Source organism: Vicia villosa, linkage group LG6 (assembly GCF_029867415.1).
Source record: "Vicia villosa cultivar HV-30 ecotype Madison, WI linkage group LG6, Vvil1.0, whole genome shotgun sequence".
NCBI lineage: Eukaryota > Viridiplantae > Streptophyta > Magnoliopsida > Fabales > Fabaceae > Vicia > Vicia villosa.
The window spans coordinates 123,751,661-123,774,470 of record NC_081185.1 but is presented as its reverse complement, the minus strand read 5'-3'; the positions used below and the strand labels follow the sequence as shown (position 1 = coordinate 123,774,470).

The 22,810-nt window shown below is 33.1% G+C and overlaps 2 protein-coding genes and 1 long non-coding RNA gene across 3 annotated transcripts; 2 read left to right on the top strand and 1 right to left on the bottom strand.

The window, feature by feature from the left end:
- The first annotated feature begins 1,714 nt into the window (after nucleotides 1-1,714).
- Nucleotides 1,715-8,242, top strand: LOC131609840 (uncharacterized). The gene is made up of 9 exons (XM_058881654.1): nucleotides 1,715-2,031; nucleotides 2,148-2,194; nucleotides 2,362-3,654; nucleotides 5,773-5,861; nucleotides 6,516-6,618; nucleotides 6,694-6,798; nucleotides 7,180-7,297; nucleotides 7,593-7,766; nucleotides 7,874-8,242. Exons 1-9 carry the CDS (start codon nucleotides 1,872-1,874, stop codon nucleotides 8,026-8,028), a joined length of 2,244 nt encoding a protein of 747 aa, XP_058737637.1. The 5' UTR covers nucleotides 1,715-1,871; the 3' UTR covers nucleotides 8,029-8,242.
- A 1,659-nt stretch (nucleotides 8,243-9,901) lies between these two features.
- LOC131609841 (uncharacterized) lies at nucleotides 9,902-11,109 on the bottom strand. Its single transcript, XR_009286335.1, has 3 exons — nucleotides 10,569-11,109; nucleotides 10,235-10,433; nucleotides 9,902-10,094 (listed from the first exon to the last, which is right to left on the bottom strand). It is a non-coding gene; the product is annotated as an uncharacterized LOC131609841 (long non-coding RNA).
- A 1,536-nt stretch (nucleotides 11,110-12,645) lies between these two features.
- LOC131609839 (sialyltransferase-like protein 1) lies at nucleotides 12,646-19,875 on the top strand. Its single transcript, XM_058881653.1, has 11 exons — nucleotides 12,646-12,956; nucleotides 13,035-13,111; nucleotides 13,828-13,914; nucleotides 14,008-14,085; nucleotides 14,176-14,267; nucleotides 14,367-14,568; nucleotides 14,810-14,900; nucleotides 18,298-18,356; nucleotides 18,487-18,635; nucleotides 18,850-18,931; nucleotides 19,019-19,875. Exons 1-11 carry the CDS (start codon nucleotides 12,845-12,847, stop codon nucleotides 19,409-19,411), a joined length of 1,422 nt encoding a protein of 473 aa, XP_058737636.1. The 5' UTR covers nucleotides 12,646-12,844; the 3' UTR covers nucleotides 19,412-19,875.
- The last annotated feature ends 2,935 nt before the right edge of the window (nucleotides 19,876-22,810 follow it).

Genomic DNA, 22,810 nt, shown 5'->3' with positions numbered 1-22,810 from the left:
CAATGTTATTTATTATTATTATTTCAAATTATTTATTATTTAATAATAATATATTAGTATTATTATTATTATTAATGTTTAATTTAGAAATTAAGTAAAAAATTCTACACATTTATTTATTAGGTAAAAATATTGTATTAACTATTTGCGTGAGCAATAATGAAAAGGAGAATACAGAGTCATTTTTTCCTGTAATGAGAATTTCAAGACTGATTTCAAAGACTGCATTAATGTTTCTAATCTAATATGATCATTATTTAAGATTTTTTAAATATTTTTTCCTTTATTCCAAACGGGTGCATTAATGTTACTAATAAGATATAATCATTATTAGATTTTCTAAATATTTTTTTTCTTTTATTCCAACGAGCCGTATTTCTTATCTCTTTGTTCCACTTAAACCTTTGAGGCATTTGAATTTATTATGTTAATTTATTTAAACAGTTATCGTCCTTAGTAATGGAATCCATCCTATTTTATAATTTTTTATTGTTGTTATTTCAAATAAAAATGAGACTGGTGTCCGAGAATATAAACTAATAATATGTTCGAACTAATCTAATTAAACAATTATTTTCAATTTTATGAGATAAATATGTGTTATTAATAACTATTTTTATTTAATGGGTTGGACTTAAAAATAGAATTTAATGTTAAGAGTCTTTTTTATATTTTTTGGTTAAAGAGTAATTTTCTCTTATTTTAAATATAATATCATTAAAAGATTAATAAATAAAATAAATCTATTTTATTTATTGACCATTGTTGTTTTAAGTTTTTCAACAATTGTTATTTGTCTAAGATTTGTCAGAGATTGTTATAAAACTTAACTGTGTTTAATTTTTATTAGATGATAAAATCATATAATATCAATAAAATTCATACATCTACAATACACAAGAATTTAAAAGTTATAGGCATGTCTGACGGTCCGAACCTATTTTTTGATGGGCCAACAAAATATTTACTTAAATTGAACAGATATTAAGGATGATGCACTGATAGTGTAAATTATTTTTACACTATCAGCCAATGACATTGACAACCATGCATCCCGCCAAGTCATACTGTAAATTTTAAAATACTTTTATGATTTGACACTTTAAAATATTCTAATTGAATTTCTGTGTAATATTTCTTTATACTGATGGTGCACTACCATTAAACTGACTTCTGACTTCTGAATTACTATAGCATATAACTTATAAATTATTACACAAATTTACCAAACATACTATTATTCAATTCATTAAATCAAATCAATTATTAAACCAATATATTTTTTTGGTGTATAATATGTTTTATTTTATAATGTTGTTAATAGAAATTGTAAAATTAAAATTATTAACAATTATAAAATTTATAGGTATGACTGACGGGGCAAACCTGTTTTTCCACCATATATTTAGTTTAATAACAATTGTCAAATCTATGTATATCCTGACAACTATTACAACTTGATAAATTAAATTAATATTTATTATAGGACAATTAACATTGAAATATTTTTTCTATTAATTCGTATAAATTTTTATATATATTTTTTAACCATAACTATATAATATTTAAATCGACTTTATGCGACCCGTGCGAACGCACGGTGTTCGCACGGGTCCTTTGCTAGTAAATAAATAAAAAGAAAATAAAAATAAAAAAGGACATAATTGTAATTACCGAAACTAAAACCGGTTGTGGTAGAACAATATTCGGCGAAGATGCGGCAGAGATACCAAGAACCCCACCATGCCGCTAAACCAAATCAAAACAAAAATACAATAAAATGTGTTTTCCATATAATTGGTAAAGTAGAATTAGAAGAAGCTGATAGATAGCAGCGGCGAACCCCAAACCCACTCTCTCCCAGAAATTTCATGTCCATCTTGCCCTCTCAAACCCAATCGCCATCTTCATCTTCTTCGTCTTTACCAATCCCTAACCCTAATTCACAACATGGAGTTTCAGAAATCGCCTCTTCTCTTTCCCCTCAACTCAACCATGCTCTCGGATCTCTCCAGATCTCCGACTTTCCAGGTTCCGTTCTAGATTTTCCCGTTAATTGGATTTTTTCTTCGATTACGTTCATTTGTTTTAGATTTTTTTTTTGTGGCTACGTTATTGTTTATCCCGTTTTGTGGTGTATTTGACAGGTCCTTCAACTCCAGCTGCAGAAGATCATGGTAGACCCTCCGAAAAGGTATTTTAAGTTTTTTACCGATTATTTATCTATTGAACTCTTGTATTTGTTACATTATGTGTCTAATTTGAAATAGGACTATGGTTGAAATGCATTTTTGAAGAAACTTATGTCTTATGTTGTGTGTATATGTGTTGTTTTTGTTTTCTACTTTTCTTTGCTTTTAGGTGACGGAACTAGAGTCTTCAAGTGGTATGAAGGCACCTCAGAGAAACTCTAGATCACATTCTAGGAGTCACTCAGGAAGACGGACAGTTGGACTCTCCCAGTCTGAGGGGATGACAACGGGAACAGTTTCTTCTCATAGAAATCAACAGGCTACTGGATCCGTGTATTCTCAAGGGAGCAGCCCTTTCGCAGGAAGGAAATCTCAGATGGCGAATGGCAATCACTTGCTCAACTTTCAATATGATCCAATATCCCGTTCTCAACAAAGGGGTCCTCCCCCTCCCCCTCCAGCAAGAAGGCAGCGGAAGAGAAGACCATACAATAGAGATTTGTTTTTGCAGGCGAATTTCAAATTCATGGTGCTAGATTCTGGAAATTATTCCCCTGAGTCAATGGATCCAGATAAAATGTTGTCGTGGGAAGATATTATATGTGTGACATATTCGACCCCCTCTCCTATTCAGTGTCCAATTTGTTTGGAGCACCCCTTGTGTCCCCAAATAACCTCATGTGGACACATTTTTTGTTTCCCATGTATTCTACAATACTTGTTGTTGGGTGAAGAAGATCATAAAGGTGATATCTGGAAGAGGTGTCCACTGTGCTTTGTAATGATATCTGTCAAGGACTTATATACAGTGCACATCACAAATGTCAAACAGTATCAAGTAGGAGATAATATTGAGTTCACTTTCTTAACGAGGAAGAAGGATTCATTTACTCTTTCGCATAAAAATAAACAAGAGACTGATAACTCATCATGTGGCCTAGGAGATGTATGTGATCCCTTTTCTAAGCTCACACTCACATTAGATGTAGATCTCTCAGTGAGACATGCAATATCAGATCTAGATGGTTGGCTGGCCAGAGCTGATTCAGGTCTTGTCGACGACCTGGAGAAGCTTCCATATGTTAGTGCTGCAATGCAACAACTAAAACAGAGAAAGAAGTATTGGAATGAGCTCAGGGCTTCTAACAGTGAAAAATCTTCTAACCTCGTTGATAATGCACTCCAGGCACCATCAATATCTGCAAATGCTGTGGATACTGATGATGAAAGCTGTTCTAATGGATCAAGAACTTCCTCTACTGAGTTCCCCGATCAAAGCAAGGTTGTAATATTGGATAAATCAACTGCTGGAGCCTGTCAGGATGAAATTTTGGACCTGGAAAAGATACTAATAGAGCCGGAAATGAACTTGTCTTCTTCTTACGAGGAGAAAAAATGTATTCAAGGCCATTCAAATGGCATTGGAGATGCAAAGGAAAATGACTCTTACAATTTTTATCAGGTACTGATGGCATTTATTTTTTGGTATCTATCCTATGTTTCTTGCTGTTTATTTTCCTATTTGGATAGAGCAAATATGTTGTCTCATTCATTATTATGTACATTATTCGTATTAGGCACTGTATGGAGAAATTTTACATCATGTAAATTGCTAGATAAATATAGGGAAGACATATTGACTGTGTTGGGCTTGGCTCAGTTGGCTGGGATGTGTTAGAGCTAGAGTAGAGGGAGACCAAGAAAAACTATAGGTTCGCTTGTTAAGACTTGAGAGTAATTTAGAGGTAAATAATCCATCTTTAGACGAAATAAATGACAAGAATTTTGTGGTGTTTATTGATCCATGTACCAAGCAGAGTAGTCAATCCCAGATAGCGGCGTGGAGCGGCAGTCCCCTAAAATGGGATAGTGGGATGGCGTATTGCGGAGGACCACTATTTAATCATTCTTTAGACAAATTACACGAATAATGATTATGAACATATAAGTGCAGAGGGAAGAACGAAGAACATGTGATTTTTTTAGAACGGATGAAGTGCAGAAATGCCGGTGAAGGAAGGTTATGGTTGAGTCTCAACTCAAATTTGATTGAAAAACCCAAAATTACCCTTAAAATATTTTACATTTAAGGGGTAATTTCAGTTTTTCAGAGGGGAATAGGATAGCGGGAAAGAAACCGCTCCGGGTGGGGAGCCGCTCCGCCCCTGCTACCCGCTATTTACCCTATAGCGGCCGCTATAGTGTTCTGCACCGCTAAGGCTCTTCCCATAGCGGCCGGCCTCCGCTCCGCTATTGCAGGATAACACCGCTATTGACTACTCTGGTACCAAGCCCCAACTAGTAGAAAAAAGCTTGGTTGCTGTTGCTGAAACATGGGTAATCCGTAATCCCCTTGTCATCCTCTCCCTTTTTCATTCACCTCATTACGACTACAATTTGTTTTTCTGATTCTAAAAATGGGTTGAAGTTTAGGGGCTGAAAATGTTTCTCCTAACTGTAGAAGGAACAAGCATTGAATCTCAGAATGAGTCTAATTAAATTTATTTATTCATTTAAGTAAGTTTAACATGGTAGATGGTTAAAATTGAAACTACTGAATTGGATCCTTCCATGTGCTATTTTTTACCTGTGATGGTAAGCTGCAGCCATGGTACTAGTAAAGCATGGGGTTGTGTGACAAAATACCACTGTAAGCCATGGCGGTTGTGTGACAAAATACCACTGTAAGCCATGGCGTGGCAGCTTTTATATTGTTTCTACTATTTCCACGGTCGTCATGATGCCCCAATATTGTTACAGAGAGGTTTCTTAATCATCAAAATGTTGGCGAGGTTATGTCCAATTAGGTCCTCTGGTCACTTCCTGCACGATATCACAGTATCTCCCAAGTTTTTAGTCACAAATGTAAAATTTGAGCTGGTTTTGATACTACACTTATCTTCATCATCAATGTCTTTAATTTTATTCATGTCAGTTTACAGACGTGTCATGTTTGTTAAGATTGTCTGTTTTATTTGTCATGCTGGTTGTATATGCCAGTTGTTTTTAGTTTTACTACTAACATGTTGATGTTGAATTTTATTGATTGACATCAAATTGTGTATAGCATCCTTTACCATTTAATCTTGTAATCCGTCACAGTTTCTATGTGGAATTGTTACTTTCAGATTTATCGGACAATGCCTAACTGCTGCATGCATAACAGCTTTCAATCTATATCTCATGTTGTTTATAACATTTGACCTGTTACTCTGCCCATGTATTTTTTAGGCTGCTGATGGGCAACATCTGTAAACTGACATGTATTTTTTTGTTCATGTCAGTTTACAGACGTGTCATGTTTGTTAAGATTGTCTGTTTTATTTGTCATGCTGGTTGTATACGCCAGTTGTTTTTAGTTTTACTACTAACATGTTGATGTTGAATTTTATTGATTGACATCAAATTGTGTATAGCATCCTTTACCATTTAATCTTGTAATCCGTCACAGTTTCTATGTGGAATTGTTACTTTCAGATTTATCGGACAATGCCTAATTGCTGCTTGCATAACAGCTTTCAATCTATATCCCATGTAGTTTATAATATTTGACCTGTTACTCTGCTCATGTATTTTTTAGGCTGCTGATGGGCAACATCTAATTCTTCATCCTTTGAACACCAAGTGTTTACTGCACCATTACGGTAGCTATGATAAGCTCCCTCACAGGTTTGTAAAAGAAACCAAAATATATTTCTCATACGAGCTGATGGTAAAATGTGTTGGTTTGTATGCGTAGGTTCTAGAGATAGTCATGCCTAGATTTTGGTTTATACTCACATGTATCTGACAGCAAGGACTTGTAATCCCATGAGTTTTTATGTACATGCGGAATAGTGTTTGGCTGAAAAAGATAATGAATGTCAGGAAAACTAATGCGATTTAACTATATACATGCTATTGCTAATCAAGGCTGTACCTTTGATTTCAATATTGTGTTAAACCTTGGCTTTAAACTGAAAAGACGGTATTCAGTCAAATATAAGTTTGGTTTCTGATTTCTTTTGAGAAGTAACAATAATACCCAGTGAGCTTTAACCCACTAGGTTAGTAGGCTACATGAACCAATTGAAGTTAGGTCTCTATCAAAAGCCAAAATTTCACTAAATGTTGCATGAATTTGTATATTTTTCATAATATTTATAGTAGTACTATGTTGTAGCAAATGTCTTTCTATGCGAATATATAGGGCGAGGCTTGAGGGGTATTGGCCAATACTTTTAGTGTCTTTGTGTATGCCTATTGTTGATGATGGCTTGAATTAACATCTTCCTTTTTGGAGTGGACATTAAATGCTCTTTTATTATAATATACTGATTGCAGAATAAGTGGAAGGATTCTACAATTGGAGACAGTTACTCAATCTGAGGCAGTGAGGAGGCGGTATCGATTTTTAAGTCATTTTCCGTTAACCACGACTTTTCAGGTGCTTTTTATATGGAGTTATTTAGTTTTATAATATTTTCTAATGATTTATAATAGATGTTTGCTAATTTTTCAGCTTTGTGAAGTTGATTTGAGTGAGATTTTGCCTGCTGAAGCACTGGCCCCATTTTTGGATGAAATAAAGAACCGTGCTAACCAGAGGAAGCAACTTGCAAAGAAGGTATCATTGTAGGCCAACCTATTATTACACACATAAACAAACGTGAATTGGGGTTAAGAGGATTTTTCATAGCTCTTGGCTTACTTCTTGCATAGCAGGATATGATCTAGTAGTAGCTGCTTTCATGGACTTTTTCTTTTTATTATTTTTCTCTTATTTGTAAGTCTTTGTTTGATGTGCATGTCGAGGAAATTGTTTTAAAGAACTCTTCATGGGATTGTGCCAGGCTAGGTTTTAGGATTGTGCTTACTTATTTTTAATCCTGGGTGTCTGAGTCTGTACCCCAATTCATGTTATAGATTACAGTTGAATCTGGTATCCACATGATTTAGATAGCACTTTGCCATGACTTTGTAATTGTATTGTTTTCTTATTTCGTAGGAACTGAAAGAAAAATTAAAGGCTGAAGCTACTTCTAATTATGCTCTTTCCATGTCAACCCATTATCAGTTTGTTTCTCGTGATGATCCTCCCACGTTCTCCATGGATGACTTTGAAGGTAATTAATATAGCCTATCAGTAATATGCTCTCGGGACATTAAAATAAGGGATTTGTGGTCACATTACTAGAAACCCTTAAGTTATTATTTTAGAAATGTTATGCTGCTTGTGAGAAAATGAACTAATCATATGAGCCGTAGTTGTTGAGTTAGAGTGTCGCAGATCGACAAAATTTCTGTTATTGACCTCTGGGGCATCAAGGCTATTTCAGCCGAGGCTTCTTTAATTGTTATACTTATATTTATTGCAGCCAATGATATAATACATAATTATTGAATTTACTTTTTGTTTAGCTCTAGGAAATTCCGCTCTGTCATCAAGTCCTCCAGTTGTTGGTGAGAGGAAATTGTTTTCAAGTGTGACTAGGCTTGGTTTTGCTGCTGCTCATGATTCTCCATCCTTTCAAGCTCAAGAAACTAGCAATCTAAACAATAACAATTCGATTGCTGATTCTTCTGGTACCGCAGGTATTAAATGATTCTGCAATATTTTTTTCAGTTATACTATGTCTATATGTGAAGAATTAAGCGGGGGCTTCACGGGCCTGAATTTCGTAACTGTTGGAATCTAATAGGTTTGAGGAACGGGGAGACACTATCATACTCCAACGTCATATCCAGAGCAGAATCTAATGGAAGTTCGAATGCACCGAAGACAAATGACTCAGGAAAGAAGGGAAAGAAACCAAATCGAGTTCTTCTGTCAACAGCTGGTGGCAGGCGTTATTGATTATTTGTTCTGTAGATTACATGTATTTTACACTGAGATTACTTGTGTGGAGAAATAAATGTTTTCATCAGTACATAATCCATGACTTAGTAGAATGTTTCCATGGATCTGTATAATCACGTGCTATACCAAGTTAGGAATATAGCTCACACAACTGAGGGGTTCTAGTTAATACATTCTACTACAAGCTTCTACTTTGATTATTTTTAAGGAACTTGTTAGTACTACCAGTAGTAACCACAAAGTCAGATTATATTTATACAATTTACACATATTTTGTTCCAAAGATTAAAATATTAGAAATCTACACGAAAGAACTTTAAATAATATAGTTATGGAATAATATCCTAATCTAGGAAACTTGTTAAGATATCAGTGTTGGAGATGATCTAAGGTTGTCTCCTATTTCTATTTTCCAAATACGCTCTAATTTTTTTTATTGAAAGCTTGATGCATCCATGAGGCCAGAGCTGCAAAGATGAGATATTTGTTATCTGAAGTATCAACTTCTTCATGCCTATGAGTATTTCTTATCAACCCTTGGAGCATTAATAGTGGGACGTACCTTTCTCTTGTTCTTTGGGATATTTTCAATTGGGGTTTACTCTTTCCATTTCAACTTCGTGAAAAGTTACGGTCTCTAGCGTCCGGACTAAAATCACATTTCTATTTTATTCAAATAAAATGTTCGGAGATATATTTTTGGATTTTAGAGATGTATAGGTGTGTTTGGAATAGATTCTGCAATAGCTCACACGTTTAGGTACCACTTTACCGTGAAAACAAGAAGCTACAAAGTGTAGCTTCTGTTCCAAAACGTGCGTCTGCAATTTTTCGCCGCAGATCTATATATCTATAAAGTGTGTAGGTATTATGCAATTTACTAGTCTTCTGGCATATGTCATGAAGCTGTTGAAGCACACGGATGAAATTCCAAGGAAGTCCAAAATCCTCTTTGATTCATATTCAATAGGACTGCATTCAAGCCGGGAGTAAGCAAAGCTCTTTCAAAGCAAGTAGTTCACTGTTCATCAACGAAACCATCAACAGACTCCAAATGTTTTTGGCTCCAGTGAGACTAATGCATCAATACACCATAAAAAAGGACCGCACTTGACCGTAAGTGCAGAATAAGATTTCATCTTCAAGTGCTTCATGATGCACACTCCATAAGACTATTAAATTGCATAATATCTGCACACTTCGGACATTTTTTAAGACAAATACAGATGCTATTGTTGATTTTAGGTATATCTGAAAATACATCTTCAAACCCTTCAACTTTTCAAAGGTGCGAGACGTATTTAAAAGTAAGAAGTGGAATCCCCTTTTCAAATTTAGGTACCAATTAGGGGTGGACAACGGTTCGGTTCGGTTCGGGTTCGGGCCCAAACCAGTGAACCGAACCAACCCTCGGGTGTAATAGCTGGACCCTAATTTCGACCCTATTAGCTTTCGGTTTTTTTCGGTTCGGATTAAACCGGACCGGGTATTAAAACCGGTTTAATTCGGATTGGACCGGACTAAGTATAAATTTATTTTATTCTTTTTTTTAAAATTTTATTAGATTCCTTCTTTTTAAATTTTTATTATTTGGGCCACTAAACATATTTAGAATGACAAGTTAGAAAAATACGTCTATTAAGTATTAAGCCAAAATATATATTCCATTAAATTGTGCTAATAATTAAGTTATATTTAATTAAAATTAGTTTTATTATTCAAATGATTAATTAAAATATAGATCAATTTTTTAGCCTCCAAAATTAGATTTTTTTAATAGAAAAATTAGGCTTTTTTTGGTGATTTCATATTAGACTGCTTTAGTGCAAAATATAAATATTTGATTCATATTAAAATTCATCAAATGCAATTAAAACAACTATTCAAGTCCATAAATTAAAATACATTAATAATACAAAAATAGAAGATTAATTCAAATAAAATTCATATGTAAATACAGCCCAACATAAATTTATGGTTTGTCCAAGAATATTGATAACCAATCCTCATCTGATATACTTGCAACACCTGAAACATAAAACAAAACAATTGCAACAGCTGACCTGAAAGACAGAAACATAAAACAAAAGATCAATGGTTACTCACTTATAAATACAATTTTGAATAAATTGTTTCTAGCTTCCCTAAAATATTATAATGGTTTAAAACTATTTTACTTAAGTTATTTACAAACAAAACATACCCTTACAAACAAACAAAAACTCAATAAACTTTTCACTGCATCTATCTATTTAAACATATCAAAACAGAACGTAAAAGGGGAGGAAGCCAACTGCAGTGAAACTCTAAACCACATCCATCTAAAATGAATTACATCTCCACTAAACCTCCTTTCTAAATCATTTCCATCTTCAACTTGCAACGTTTTCAGATCTAGAAACCTGCAAGTGAAATGAAAACCCTAAAATGAAAACCAAACAACACTAAGTGAATGAAAACCCTTAAATCATAGTTAGCTAACACAGTAATAACTCAAACAGTAAATAATAATCCCTAAAAAGAAGCCAAGACTTTACCTTTGTAGATTTTCATGTCTTCAAAATGCTAGAACAACATCTTGTAACATTAAACAGATTCAATAAATAAAAATAAAACAATGAATGAAGGACAGACGACGGTGAAGATGAAGAAGGGTGGGCTGTGAGAGACGAAAACTCAGAAGAAAATTCAGAAGAAAATTTTCTTCAAAAAATTAGCGCCGTTGCTCTTAAGATTTGAGAGAGATGAGAGTGAGGTTGTTGCGGCTAGGGTTAAGAAGGGGGAACATATATAGAGAATTGCTGATGACAACTTAAAAACTGGGTTTGGATCTTCAAATAACAAGAGTATTGGGCCAAAAGTATTGGGCCTAACATACCTATTCCATGGTTATTCGGTCGGATTCGGACACCGACGGTTACAAAATTATCAACCGAACCCGACCATTGATGTCCGTCTACATCCATTTTAGGCATCCGACAAAACCGATAAACCGATCAAAACCGTCCGAGAGCGTTTCGGAAGAACGGGTTCTTCGGTTTTCGGTCGGTTCATGAAAGCTTGTCCACCCCTAGTACCAATGCTTACGAGCATTTTTATTAGTTTTCTTGCATATATCAACGTCAATTTTTTATTTAATATAAAATCTTATTCATAATTAATATACATCATAATGTAATAAAGATAATAAGAAAGATTACTAAACTTTAGGGCGATAATGATAATAGTATTATTAACGTAAAATATAATAAAGGTGAACATAAAGGTGAAGATTGTGTAAAATATAAAGATGATATTAGAGATAATGGTAAACATAAATATAAATATAATGATAGATACGGAAGAAGTATTGGAAATATTGAAAGATTTGATTTGATTTATGCAAAAATATTTATAAAGGATGGCAAATTAAGAACTCCAAATTCTGAGACTGTAAATTCGAATGCTTATTATAACATACAAATGATTCTTTTATAAACAAGAATCCACGTAGAAACTATTGTAAACTTAAGCATAATTTTTTACAATAGATAATGACCGACATGACCTGAATAATTCAAATAAAACAAAAAACTTTAATAAAGTAGAGACAATAATTCAAAAGTGAGTCTGAACGGGAGATAATTGAGTGCTATAAAAAAATGATATATACGTATACCAGCATCGTGACTTGCCTCTTCTAACAAAACCGCAATGTTCAGTTCGATTTGCAGTTTGTATTTTACAAACCGAACCAAGTCGCATTATATTACAACTCAAACTTCACTTAATCCACGTCCAACAAAAACCCAAACCTATTATGGCTTAGTATTACGATTACAAATGATTTTCTCTTCTTTACACTTACGATTTCAGTTTAAGTCTTTATAAATTTCTCCTAGCGGTATCACACTTTCTTCTCATCTTCTTTTCAATGTATGTCTCACTCTTCTTCTCTAAGCTCTCATATCTTTTATGTTCTTTCTTTTTAATTTTTTAATTTTATTCTACCGCTCTCTCTTCCAATTACATTTTTTAATGCACCTCTTTTTCTCTAACTCTCATCTATTCTGCTCTTTCTTTCTCATCTTCTATAATATTTCATCTCCTCTGTTTTTTCAATTTCATTATAATGTTTTTGATATTGTTTTAAGCTATTATTTTAGGTATTTTATTCTACTTTTATCTAATCTTATTTTTTTTATATTAATTAAAAAGTTGTTGTCTAAATATAATGAATTTTGTTGTTATTTGATAACACATAAATGACAAAATATAAAGCCATATTGTCATCTATATGTATGTATGACTCAATAATTTTTTTTTTAAAAATCGAACCAATCGAACCAATCCAAACCACATTAGTTTGTCTTGATTCTGTTTTATTTTTAAAAGTCAATTGAACAAAATCAAATCAAACTACATACATTTTCAGATAATTTTTTACGTGAAAACAATCTAAATTGAACCGCGAATACATATACTATGAATAATATAGTTTTATTTAACTTTGTAAGTGTGAATGATATATTTTTGGTATCATAAAAAAGTGAATTCATACCAACATGGAAAAAAAAGAAAAAGAAAAAGTGAATCATGATTAAGCTTAGATTTTGTACCCATAAGAAAAAAAAACTTAGATATATGCAAAATAAAATAATGCAAGCTGTAACAGCGTGACAGTCGCGCTTCCATCATCAGAAGCAAACTCGAAGTTCTTCACATCACAGCCTAATACGTCGTCGTTCATTGCTCCGTCCCAGTTAACTTCTACATTCACAACCGTTCTCTCTCTCTGAAAGTGTTTGTGTTGTAGCAAATAGCAACATCACCAATGAGACAGCACAAGCAAGCACCAATCGCGGGACCGAAGATTGTGTATCTGCTGTGCGGCGCTGCATTCTTCTCCTTTCTCCTCTTCTCCATCCAATCCTCTTTCCTCACCGGTAATCACTATTTTCACTAATCCTATTTTTTCTTTCTAATTCCTTTTCACTAATTCTCTTTCCGTTTCGCATTTTCAGGCTCCTTCTATTCAGATCGAAACTCCGAATCGATTCGCGACTTGTTTCAGTTTCAGTCCAATGTTCAGCAATGTGTGGTAACTTTCCGATCTCAATATTAATATGATTCTTTATCTTACTATTTGTGATTTTTTGTTATGCATAATATTGAATTGAAGTCTGAGAAACTTTATATGACTGTGTTTGTGTGATGATTTTGTATAAAATTGATTTGGTTGCAATTGAGTTTGAAGTGAAGTGAAATTCATGTCTGTTTAGATTGGCGGTGTACAAAATTGATTTTAATAGAATTGAGATTTGCAAAATTGATTTATGTTTGGATACATTTATGTAAAATTGTGTTGGACAACAAATTTCAATGTAAAAATCAAATTTAAATTCAGAAGTTACAAATTCTAGCTTCAAGTAGCATCAATTCTGGAGGCAGAATCAATTCTACTTTAGAAGAACCAAACACCTCAAAATCAACCCATAATCAATTCTACACTTCCAAAAGGCAAACCAAACATGCTAGAAATATATTTGGATGTAATGCTAATGATAAATTCTTCAATCTAATCATCGTTTCTAGTCAAGCGAAGGTTTGGAGACAAATCAAGTTTATGAAATACCGATCAAACACCTGAATTTTTACATGTAATTTTGCGAGCGGAAAAATCAATTATGATATTCTCTATATTGAAACCAGTGTTCTGCATTTTTCTGTGTTCGGCTTCTTGTTTCCTTTTTTGGTTAAAAGATTTGGATCATATAGTAATGTGAAGAACTGAGCCAAGCTTGGAATTGAAAACAGGCAAATAGGGGGCTTGGACTCACTGCAGAAATTATTGACCATTGCACATTGGTTCTCAAGTACCCTGAAGGCACCAACAGTACTTGGGTATGTGCTTATTTGATTCAATTTTCAACTAATAGCTAGATGCTAGTTTTTTTAATGTATTTTTAATATTTTTTTACGTTTCAATGATTGCAGTACAATCAGCAGTTTAAAAAATTTGAGCCTTTGGAATACACTTATGATGTGTGTGAGGCAATACTCTTGTGGGAACAGGTGGATGTTGATCCTTTCTATTTTATGCCTGCTAAGTTCTATGTTTTAGGATGAATCTGGCCTGAATGCTGATATGTTCTGATGTTGCAGTATCGAAACATGACCACAGTGTTGACAAGAGAGTATCTTGACGTTCGGCCTGGTGGTTGGTTAGATTATGCTCCACTAAGGATAGCACAATTGTAATCTTAAAACCTGACTTCTCCTGTTTGTGTATCTATTGTATTTGATATGAGCATTTTTTTATGAGGCAAGTGTAGTTACAAGTTTTCTTCTTGTAGGGGGGCAAAGAACTGCTATAATAAGACTCTATGTGAAGAGCAACTTAATATATTATTACCTGCAAAACCCCCATTTCATCCAAGGCAGTTCCGTACGTGTGCTGTTGTTGGGAATTCTGGGGACCTTCTAAAGACAGAATTTGGGAAAGAAATTGATAGTCATGATGCTGTTTTTCGAGACAACGAGGCCCCTGTTAATGAGGTAAATCTTTCTTAGATATCAACTTCAAAATAATTTATTGTTCTAAAACTTAATTATCTGTTGAATTGATATCCGGTTACTTTATTGACATTTTGGTTGCCTGCTAATGCAAGCTCCAACCATTATTCTTTTTGCTTCTGAACAATATGCAAGTAGATTGATGTAGAGCATAAAGTGCATCGATCTGACCTAGTTTGAAATTTTATTGCAAAAGCTTACTTTGTCCTTATGAATTGTGTAGAAATATGCCAAATACGTTGGTCTTAAGAGGGACTTCCGTCTAGTTGTAAGAGGTGCTGCTCGTAACATGGTTCCTATTCTAAATGGGTCTGGTAAGTTACTATACATGATAATATTTAAACAAAAAATGTCAAACTTTATTCATAACCATCACATTGATTTTTGGGTCACATTAGTTATATTGAGATTATATTCACCCTCCCCATCATTACAATTGGCTTCTCTATGAAATGTAGCCTTAAATCTCTATATGCCCCAAATGGGTTAAATCTCTACCTTCTGTAATTTCTTGCAATATCGGTGATTTATTTTGTTTTCTTATTAAGGTTTTTGATTCTATTTCTATTCCGTGTGAATTGTTATGCCTGGTTTTCATGTTCTTCAGAAGTTTTGTAAAATATAATTCTAATATTTTTTTTTGTTAAAATTCATTACGATCAAAAGTCTCCATTGTTAATTCAGTCTCATTGAATCATATGAGTAATGAGTTTTAGATTCGAGGTAAGAAAATTTATAAACTCGTTTTTTCCGAGTCCTGTAGACTAGAGCAAAAATTGTTAAACTTGCACAAAATTACGAGTCTAGCCATGAGTGAATTAAAGGGAATATAATATCTTCCTGGAGTTGTCCAAAACAACATGCCAAAAAGGCAAAAACTACTATGTTGCTAAGAAAGCTTGAAACACCATTAAGCCTAGAGTTATCTGCGCTTCCAATTTCCATGATAGTTGTTGGACAGAACACAGATCCTGGAGTGAACCCAGTTTCAACCTTGTATCCTATAATTGTAAGCCTAGCTTCAACACGGAATCTAGCTTTTCCGAGTTCTTCCTCCAAGCCTGAACTACTGGTCTATTTTGGACCCAACATTATGCATATGCGCTGTTTATAAATTTTCAATTTGAAATCAGCTGCTACTCTTGCAGGCCTTTTTTATCTAAAGATTTTGGAAATAATGTAAGGCATGCTAGATTTGACTCTATGACTAGATAAGAAAATCAAGGAGCAAGACTTAGAAGTAGAACCGAAGGACTTTTGTTTCACCTTTCCATTCAGATTACAACTCTCATTGATCTGAATATCATGTTCCTAAGAACGATCAATGAGGTTGTTTAAAACTTCATAGTTCATTTTATCATTTTGTAAAATTTTAATCTTAAGCAACCTTCCATCAGTACTTCAAATAAAAATGCACAGACATGGGTGACTCAATAATTTTAGATTGACTGGCTTCATAACCACTGGATGCACCCATTATTGTTCTACAAAATGTCTTCAATAGCAGAACTTCACTGTTACTCTGAATCCAGTGATTGCACTTTTTCTACAAAGGCACGGTTAGGAACCCGGATAATTGTAATGGAAAGTTGGTGGAGAGAATCGAAAGTAAAGAATAATTTTTTTAAATTTTGAGAACAAGTGAAAGATCTCTCTCTCCAAGGGTTTTATACAATTGAGTTACTGCTCTATTCACTCAAATGTTTACAAATCTGAATGATCCATCTCTACCCTTGCATTCTCTTATTTACTCCGTAATGGATTCCCTCTAGCAAACCAGCTAACTACTCTAGTTGTCCATAACTAGTATCTTCTTTTTCTCCTAACAATACCTGCAACAGTACCACTCTATGTCCCAATTTTTTTTCTTTACTTCAACACACCTTATACATTCCTTGAATACATATCAGACATATCTATAAAGATTACGGATGTGTCGAAGCAACGTTGATCAATGAAGGGTTAAAGACATTTAATTTTTTTTTTTTTTTTGGGTCTGTAGACTAAGTGGTAATAACCACTAGAAACTCACACTCAACCGTGAGTACCAAGTTCGAACCCTGGTGATGACTTCCAACCTAGCAATATCGGCTTTTTCCAGTTGAATTAGGATCTGCGGGCTAAAGACATTTAATTTGATTGTGACATTTTTAGCTTTTTCTATAGTAGATGGATAAGTAAAAGTCAAATACTATATCATATTTTGTTTGATTTTTTTCTTAATGAAATATATTGCTCAATTTAGATCTTTTGAAAATAATATTAATATTGTGTAATATCTGTACCGGTGTCAATGTCATATGCTCTTTACATTAGCTGTGTCCATGTCAGACTATATGCTTCATAGGTTCTGCAATTCAACCTAGTTCTCAAGGTTTCGACCTGAAAACTTGAACATACAAAACCCTTATGTCCGCATCCATGCCTCCCGATTCTAATCTTTATTGTTGTAGAAACAATAAGCGAATGGGCTGCATATATTACTTGAATTCTATTGGCTTGGGCTTGGCCCACTATATGGCTTGGTTGGCAGAGCTTTTCATTTACTCGTCATTCATTAATCTCGTAACTAAGACCTATTTAGGCCTTACTCATCTGGTCATACACTATACCCCCTTTTGTAGAATACCCATTCTGTCCCATCCTTTTTCTCTTTGTCTAGAGAGTCCACACATCTATATCAACCTCCATAAGATGTATGTTTTTGGTTAAGGTGTAGCTTGGACGTCCTTCTCTGCAATACGTGGCTCCCAATCTGGCAGTTCCAGATTCCAGTGGTGGTACAAGACTGTTCTGAGAATTGAGAACCCAAAAATTTTGCCATCAAGGGGTTTTCTACAGAACCTCTCTTCTAAACTTCGAACCAATTTCTAGGAACCTGTATTTAGGAAAATGAAAAAATTGTATTATTGATAGAAACTAGATATATTGCAGCAGCAAACTCACTAACCCAGAGCAAAAGCTCCTCAGGGAAGAAACATTTCTTTCTCTGTCCAAACCATAATGTTTCTAACTGAAATTTTTTGAATGCCCTCTCCACTTGCTACCCTTCTTAATATTAGTTTGTTTCCTCTCTTAACAGATTTGCCATCTAGCTACATCGCAACCAATTCTCTATTTGGCCTGCTTGTTGGTCTAAGGCCTTAACCCGGTATCTAACATACACATTCTCCAAATCAATGTAACCATGTATAAATTTTGCTTCTCCATCCGTTATCTGTCCCCCGATGTATCATAGCAAGTGAATCGCATCCATGGTTTACCTTTCGAGCATAAAAGCAAATTGATTATTAGTAACTTTGGGTTCTTTTTTTAGGCTCTGCTCAATTACCCTTATTAGTAACTTAATAGTATGGTTGATAAGTTTTTTTTGTTACAAAAGGGAATTTCATAAGTTTAATCCCTATATTTTGTAAATAAGTTTAAGTAATAATAAAAACTGTTACTCAGATGTAAATTTTTGTATTCTTTTAACTATTGATGAATATATCACTATACTATTTGGATATTATACTATTTGGATAGTTGATCTAACTATCCGACTCAGATTTATGGGGATCGGCTGTATGATAATGATAGACTCCAAATACCGCAGAACTAGAAATCTAGAATTTCACTCAATGCCATGCAATTTTTGTCCTAATTTTTCCTTGTACTAGCTAGTATTTTTACGTTTATTAAGAAAGTGCATCATTTTTTTCATTGTTGCAGATAATGAGGTACTCATAATCAAAAGTCTGACACACAAAGAAATCAATGCAGTTATAAAGGTGAGAATCTGTTCTTTGATAGCTATTTATTTGTTGCTTTTTGGTATATAAACTTGATACAAATGGTAGCCATTGTATTCTTACAAGGATTAGTTTTTTCTACGTTTGTTTGCACTACCTTTTAATGCAGACTATACCAAATCCAGTCTATCTCTTTCAAGGTATTGTACTACGTCGAGGTGCCAAAGGAACTGGAATGAAGTCTATTGAATTAGCACTCTCTATGTGTGATATTGTTGATATATATGGTTTCACCGTTGATCCTGGATACACTGAATGGTGGGTTTCTTTATTCGGATATTGTTTTATTTCACATATTGTTGGTCTATGATCTGTACTCCTTTTCAGTACATTCTTGGTGCTTGTGCCCTTGAATATATTTCTTTGATGCTACTTCAAGTCTTCAATATTTTTGGGGGTACATGGAAGGCTGTTATATTGATTGCAGTGTATTTTTTATATTTTTATCTTATTATCATTTTTTTCCTTACAGGACAAGATACTTCTCTGATCCTAGGAAGGGACACAATCCACTTCAAGGCAGAGCATACTACCAACTTCTAGAATGTCTTGGGGTATTTGCATTATAAATTTCCATAAAAATATCCTTTACTTGTACTTTTTTTTAACTAATGTTTTTTGACACTAGGATTTATTGTCAGGTAATCAGGATTCACTCCCCCATGAGATCCAAGAGGAAGCAAGACTGGTCAGATGTGCCAAGTAGAGAAATGATAAGCCAAGCACATGCAGCAGCTTGGCGCTTGAGAAAGAGTTTGGCTGGTAAGGCTGGGGGTTTAGGACAATTTGGCAATTGTAAGGTGTGGGGCAATGTAGACCCAGACAAAAGTGGGCCTATCTCAGGCTCACCAGACATGAGTGATGTCAGGAAGAATTCAAATTATCAAAAATGGGAAGTCATGCCTTTGAAAAGTTTGAGGAAAGAAGCACAGGCTCACTATAAGCAAATGGAAGGGGTCTCGCAATATAAAATGGATGGCAATAAGTTGGATGATCTAGTGTGTGTGAGGCACTCCTTAAAATCGGACGTGTAAATGGTGCCTTTTGGTCTATTTTTATTTGCTGATCACTCTCAAGTCCCAACTGTCTTCTAAATGAAATCTGGGATGAAGTTACCTTCTAAGAGTTGGTGACTTATAGCTCCTCAACACTTCATCTGTTTATCACGTAAAGAGGCCAACAGAGCATTGAAAGAATCATGGCTCCGTAAAGGGAAAACACGAGAGTCAATATAACTTAATTGATCCGAGTGATTTATATTCATGGTGATCAATGTTAGAGATCTTAAAATCCCGATATAGGAATTAGAACTACAGAAGTTTGTTGTGCTGAGTCGGTAGTGTGATAGATATCTATCTATTATAATGTATTGATTGGCTGAAGAAAGTTATGTGATGATCAACAAAGCCTATAAAGGAGAAAAGTGATAGTCACACATATATAAACTGGTTTTCATGAAATTTAATGTTATTTTGTAGCTGAGCTATTTTACCTTGTTCATGTTTATTCTCTTTCCCAATATTCTCATGCACTACTGCTGCCTCCTATCTAGACTTCGGTGCATGAAACATGGTGGTTTATTTGTTTTGCTGAATTTATTCATCTTATTCTGAAATATTATTAAATCACAATCCGTTTGTCTAATGGTTGGGCATCTTCAAGGAAAAAAATCTTTAAATACTTTGAGATATACAGAGTGCAGGATGTCACAAAAGCTGATCTCGTTCTACTTATACATTTAAATTCGAACTTGCAATTGACATTTTTCTAAGAAATTTTTATAAGACTATGCAGGCAGATGTATAGATGATATTGAGGTTTTGTAGATCTTAAAAGTTAGTCTAGTCGATCTATCAGTTAAAAAATAGATCTTAAAAGTTAGTCAATCTATCACTTAAAAAATCTCAATTATGATATATTTTTTTAAAAAATAATTAGAATTTCTTAACTTCTTTAAAAGTGTTAAATATAAAGCATAATTAGTCATTAAGTCACTTAACTTAATTTACTGTTTTACTGTAGTCTTTTAATTAAAAAACGTACTACTACGGTCCCTTAATTTTACTCTATTAGTTTTATAAGTCATTTCTGTTAGTTTTTCAGCAAAAAAAGTTAAGTGGTGCCAACGTGACAATATTGACTTAGCAAAATGATATTAAAATGCTTTTAAGTGTTTCATTTGTCTTCTCTCATGCTCTCTCACGTATTGAAGTTTCATCTTCTTCCCTTCATCTATTTTTATGAGTTTTTTGATTTCTAAAGTTTTCATCTTCTTCAATGTCAAAGTTGTCAAATCGTGCTTCAATATCTAACAATCATTCAATTGGAACAACTAGATTTATACTTCGTAGAAACAAGAGGAGAGATTGTTTGTGTCAAGATGAGTGTGTCTTTCATACGGTAAGTGAAACTAGTAGTTTCAAGTTTGGGAAAAAAATAGGGGTTGTAGAAATTACAAAAATCAGTTGGATAAGAGATGTAATTTTTCAAGTGGTTTGATGAAAAAATTGTTAATGAAAGGGATTTGAAGATTCATAGGCAAAAGAAGAAGATTTACAAATTGAAGAACGAGGTTCTCCATACAAGAGGATGGTTAAAAATGTCCACTGTAGTTGGAATTTTGAGCTTATGGTTGGATGTTGTTTTTGTAACAATATATTTCAAATAAGTTAAGGGCTGAATGTTGTGATTCCAACAATGTATTTTGAGTTTGTAACTCACTTTGTTGTAATTCACTCTGTCGTGAGTTTATGTTATGAAAATGAATTTGTTTCGAGTTTACACGAGTTTATTGGGTTACTTTTCCTGGTTACATATCAGAATATATAATTTGGTTTACATATCATGAGTGTATTGGTTAAAGTTAATTTTTATTTATTTATTGGTTAATGTTGCTTATCTTGTTTTATTGGTTAATGTTCCTCACTATGATATCAGAACATGATTTACATATCAAAATTATATAATTTGGTTTACATATCATAACATTGTTCCTCAGGGCCGTCTCAAGAAATATAGAGGCCCTATTCTAATACTACCTCTGTTCCTTTTTATAAGAGACAACTTACTTTTTAGATTCATTGAATAATCAATATATCTAGTCTATAAATAGACCAAATACATTGGTTATCCAATGAACCTAAAAAATGATTTTTCTCTTATAAAAAGGAACGGAGGTAGTAGTATTTAAAAAATTTCTAATAAAAAATTGAAAAAAAAATCCTAGACAACAAGTATAACATTTAGATTTTCAACCAAAAAAAATTGTGGATTTTATAAGAATTTTTTTAAAAGTTAATTTATTAATTTTTTCTTTTTTTTTTCATATTCAAAATCAAACATACAAATCTTAAAGAGAATAAAATTACAAATTAAAATTAACAATAAAAAAGAAAAAAAGAATTAAAAAGTAATTTTATAAAATAGAAAGATTAAAAATTATATTATAATATATAATATACACTTGAATTTTTAAATTATGATGTCCATGCAAAATAATAAAAATATAATATGAAAAAATATAAAAGATCAATATTTCATAAGAACAATTTTATATTATAGCAAAATCTCACCATCCATCTTAAATATTTAATTTTAAAACATTAATAAATTAAGTTTGAATATGGTATGATATATTGATGAGAAAATAAACAATTAAGATACTGCATTGATATCCATAATAAATAAATAAAAGATATGATCTTTAAATGTATATTAGTAATAAGAATTAATTATATAAGCTTTGCTATTTAAAAATCTTTAATGAAAAATTGATTTTAAAAAAAAAACTGAAACATGTACATAATTGATTGTTACGTGAAGATTTTTATTTGAATTTGATTGATCGGTTGAATTTATTATGTAACTTTACTACTGCTGTTATCTAGTCACAAGTTATAGAAGATATTAAATTAAATTTTTCTAAAATTTGCTACTGTTCACAAGCTTTGAATTTGGAGGCCTTTATATTTTTGGAGGCCCTGTGTAGTGGACCTGACTGCATAGGGGTATCACCGGCCCTGTTGTTCCTCACTATTATATAATTTAGAATTACACAATTTAGTTCAAAGTGACAATATATACCATATCATTCCATTAATATAACTCATTGCATAATTTAAGTCAAAGTCATAAGTCATTACACAAAAGTGACATTATAAGTCATAAGTTATTACACAAAAGTGGCATTATAAGCCATAGCACATTACATCAAACCGTAGAGTTGGAATTATAAGCCATAAGTCATTACATCAAACAATAGGGTTGATATTGAAGCCATAAGTGACATTGTTTAACTACTAGGGTTGGCTCGTAACATATCTTAGTCCTTTTGAAGTCTCCTTTTTTTTGGGTGGTTGTTGAGTTGAAGTACAACATGTTGCTTCATAAATTGAAGTAGTAGATGGCTGACTAGCAGGTCCAGATGATTGTGT

What these genes read in the sequence shown, in the direction of transcription:
- LOC131609840 (XM_058881654.1), top strand. Translation starts at nt 1,872, where the DNA reads ATGTCCATCTTGCCCTCTCAAACCCAATCGCCATCTTCATCTTCTTCG. An exon ending in TATGATAAGCTCCCTCACAG is followed by an intron (nt 5,862 to 6,515) that starts GTTTGTAAAAGA and finishes TACTGATTGCAG; the next exon opens with AATAAGTGGAAGGATTCTAC. An exon ending in GGAAGCAACTTGCAAAGAAG is followed by an intron (nt 6,799 to 7,179) that starts GTATCATTGTAG and finishes CTTATTTCGTAG; the next exon opens with GAACTGAAAGAAAAATTAAA.
- LOC131609839 (XM_058881653.1), top strand. Translation starts at nt 12,845, where the DNA reads ATGAGACAGCACAAGCAAGCACCAATCGCGGGACCGAAGATTGTGTAT. An exon ending in CCAATCCTCTTTCCTCACCG is followed by an intron (nt 12,957 to 13,034) that starts GTAATCACTATT and finishes TCGCATTTTCAG; the next exon opens with GCTCCTTCTATTCAGATCGA. An exon ending in GATCCTGGATACACTGAATG is followed by an intron (nt 18,636 to 18,849) that starts GTGGGTTTCTTT and finishes TTTTCCTTACAG; the next exon opens with GACAAGATACTTCTCTGATC.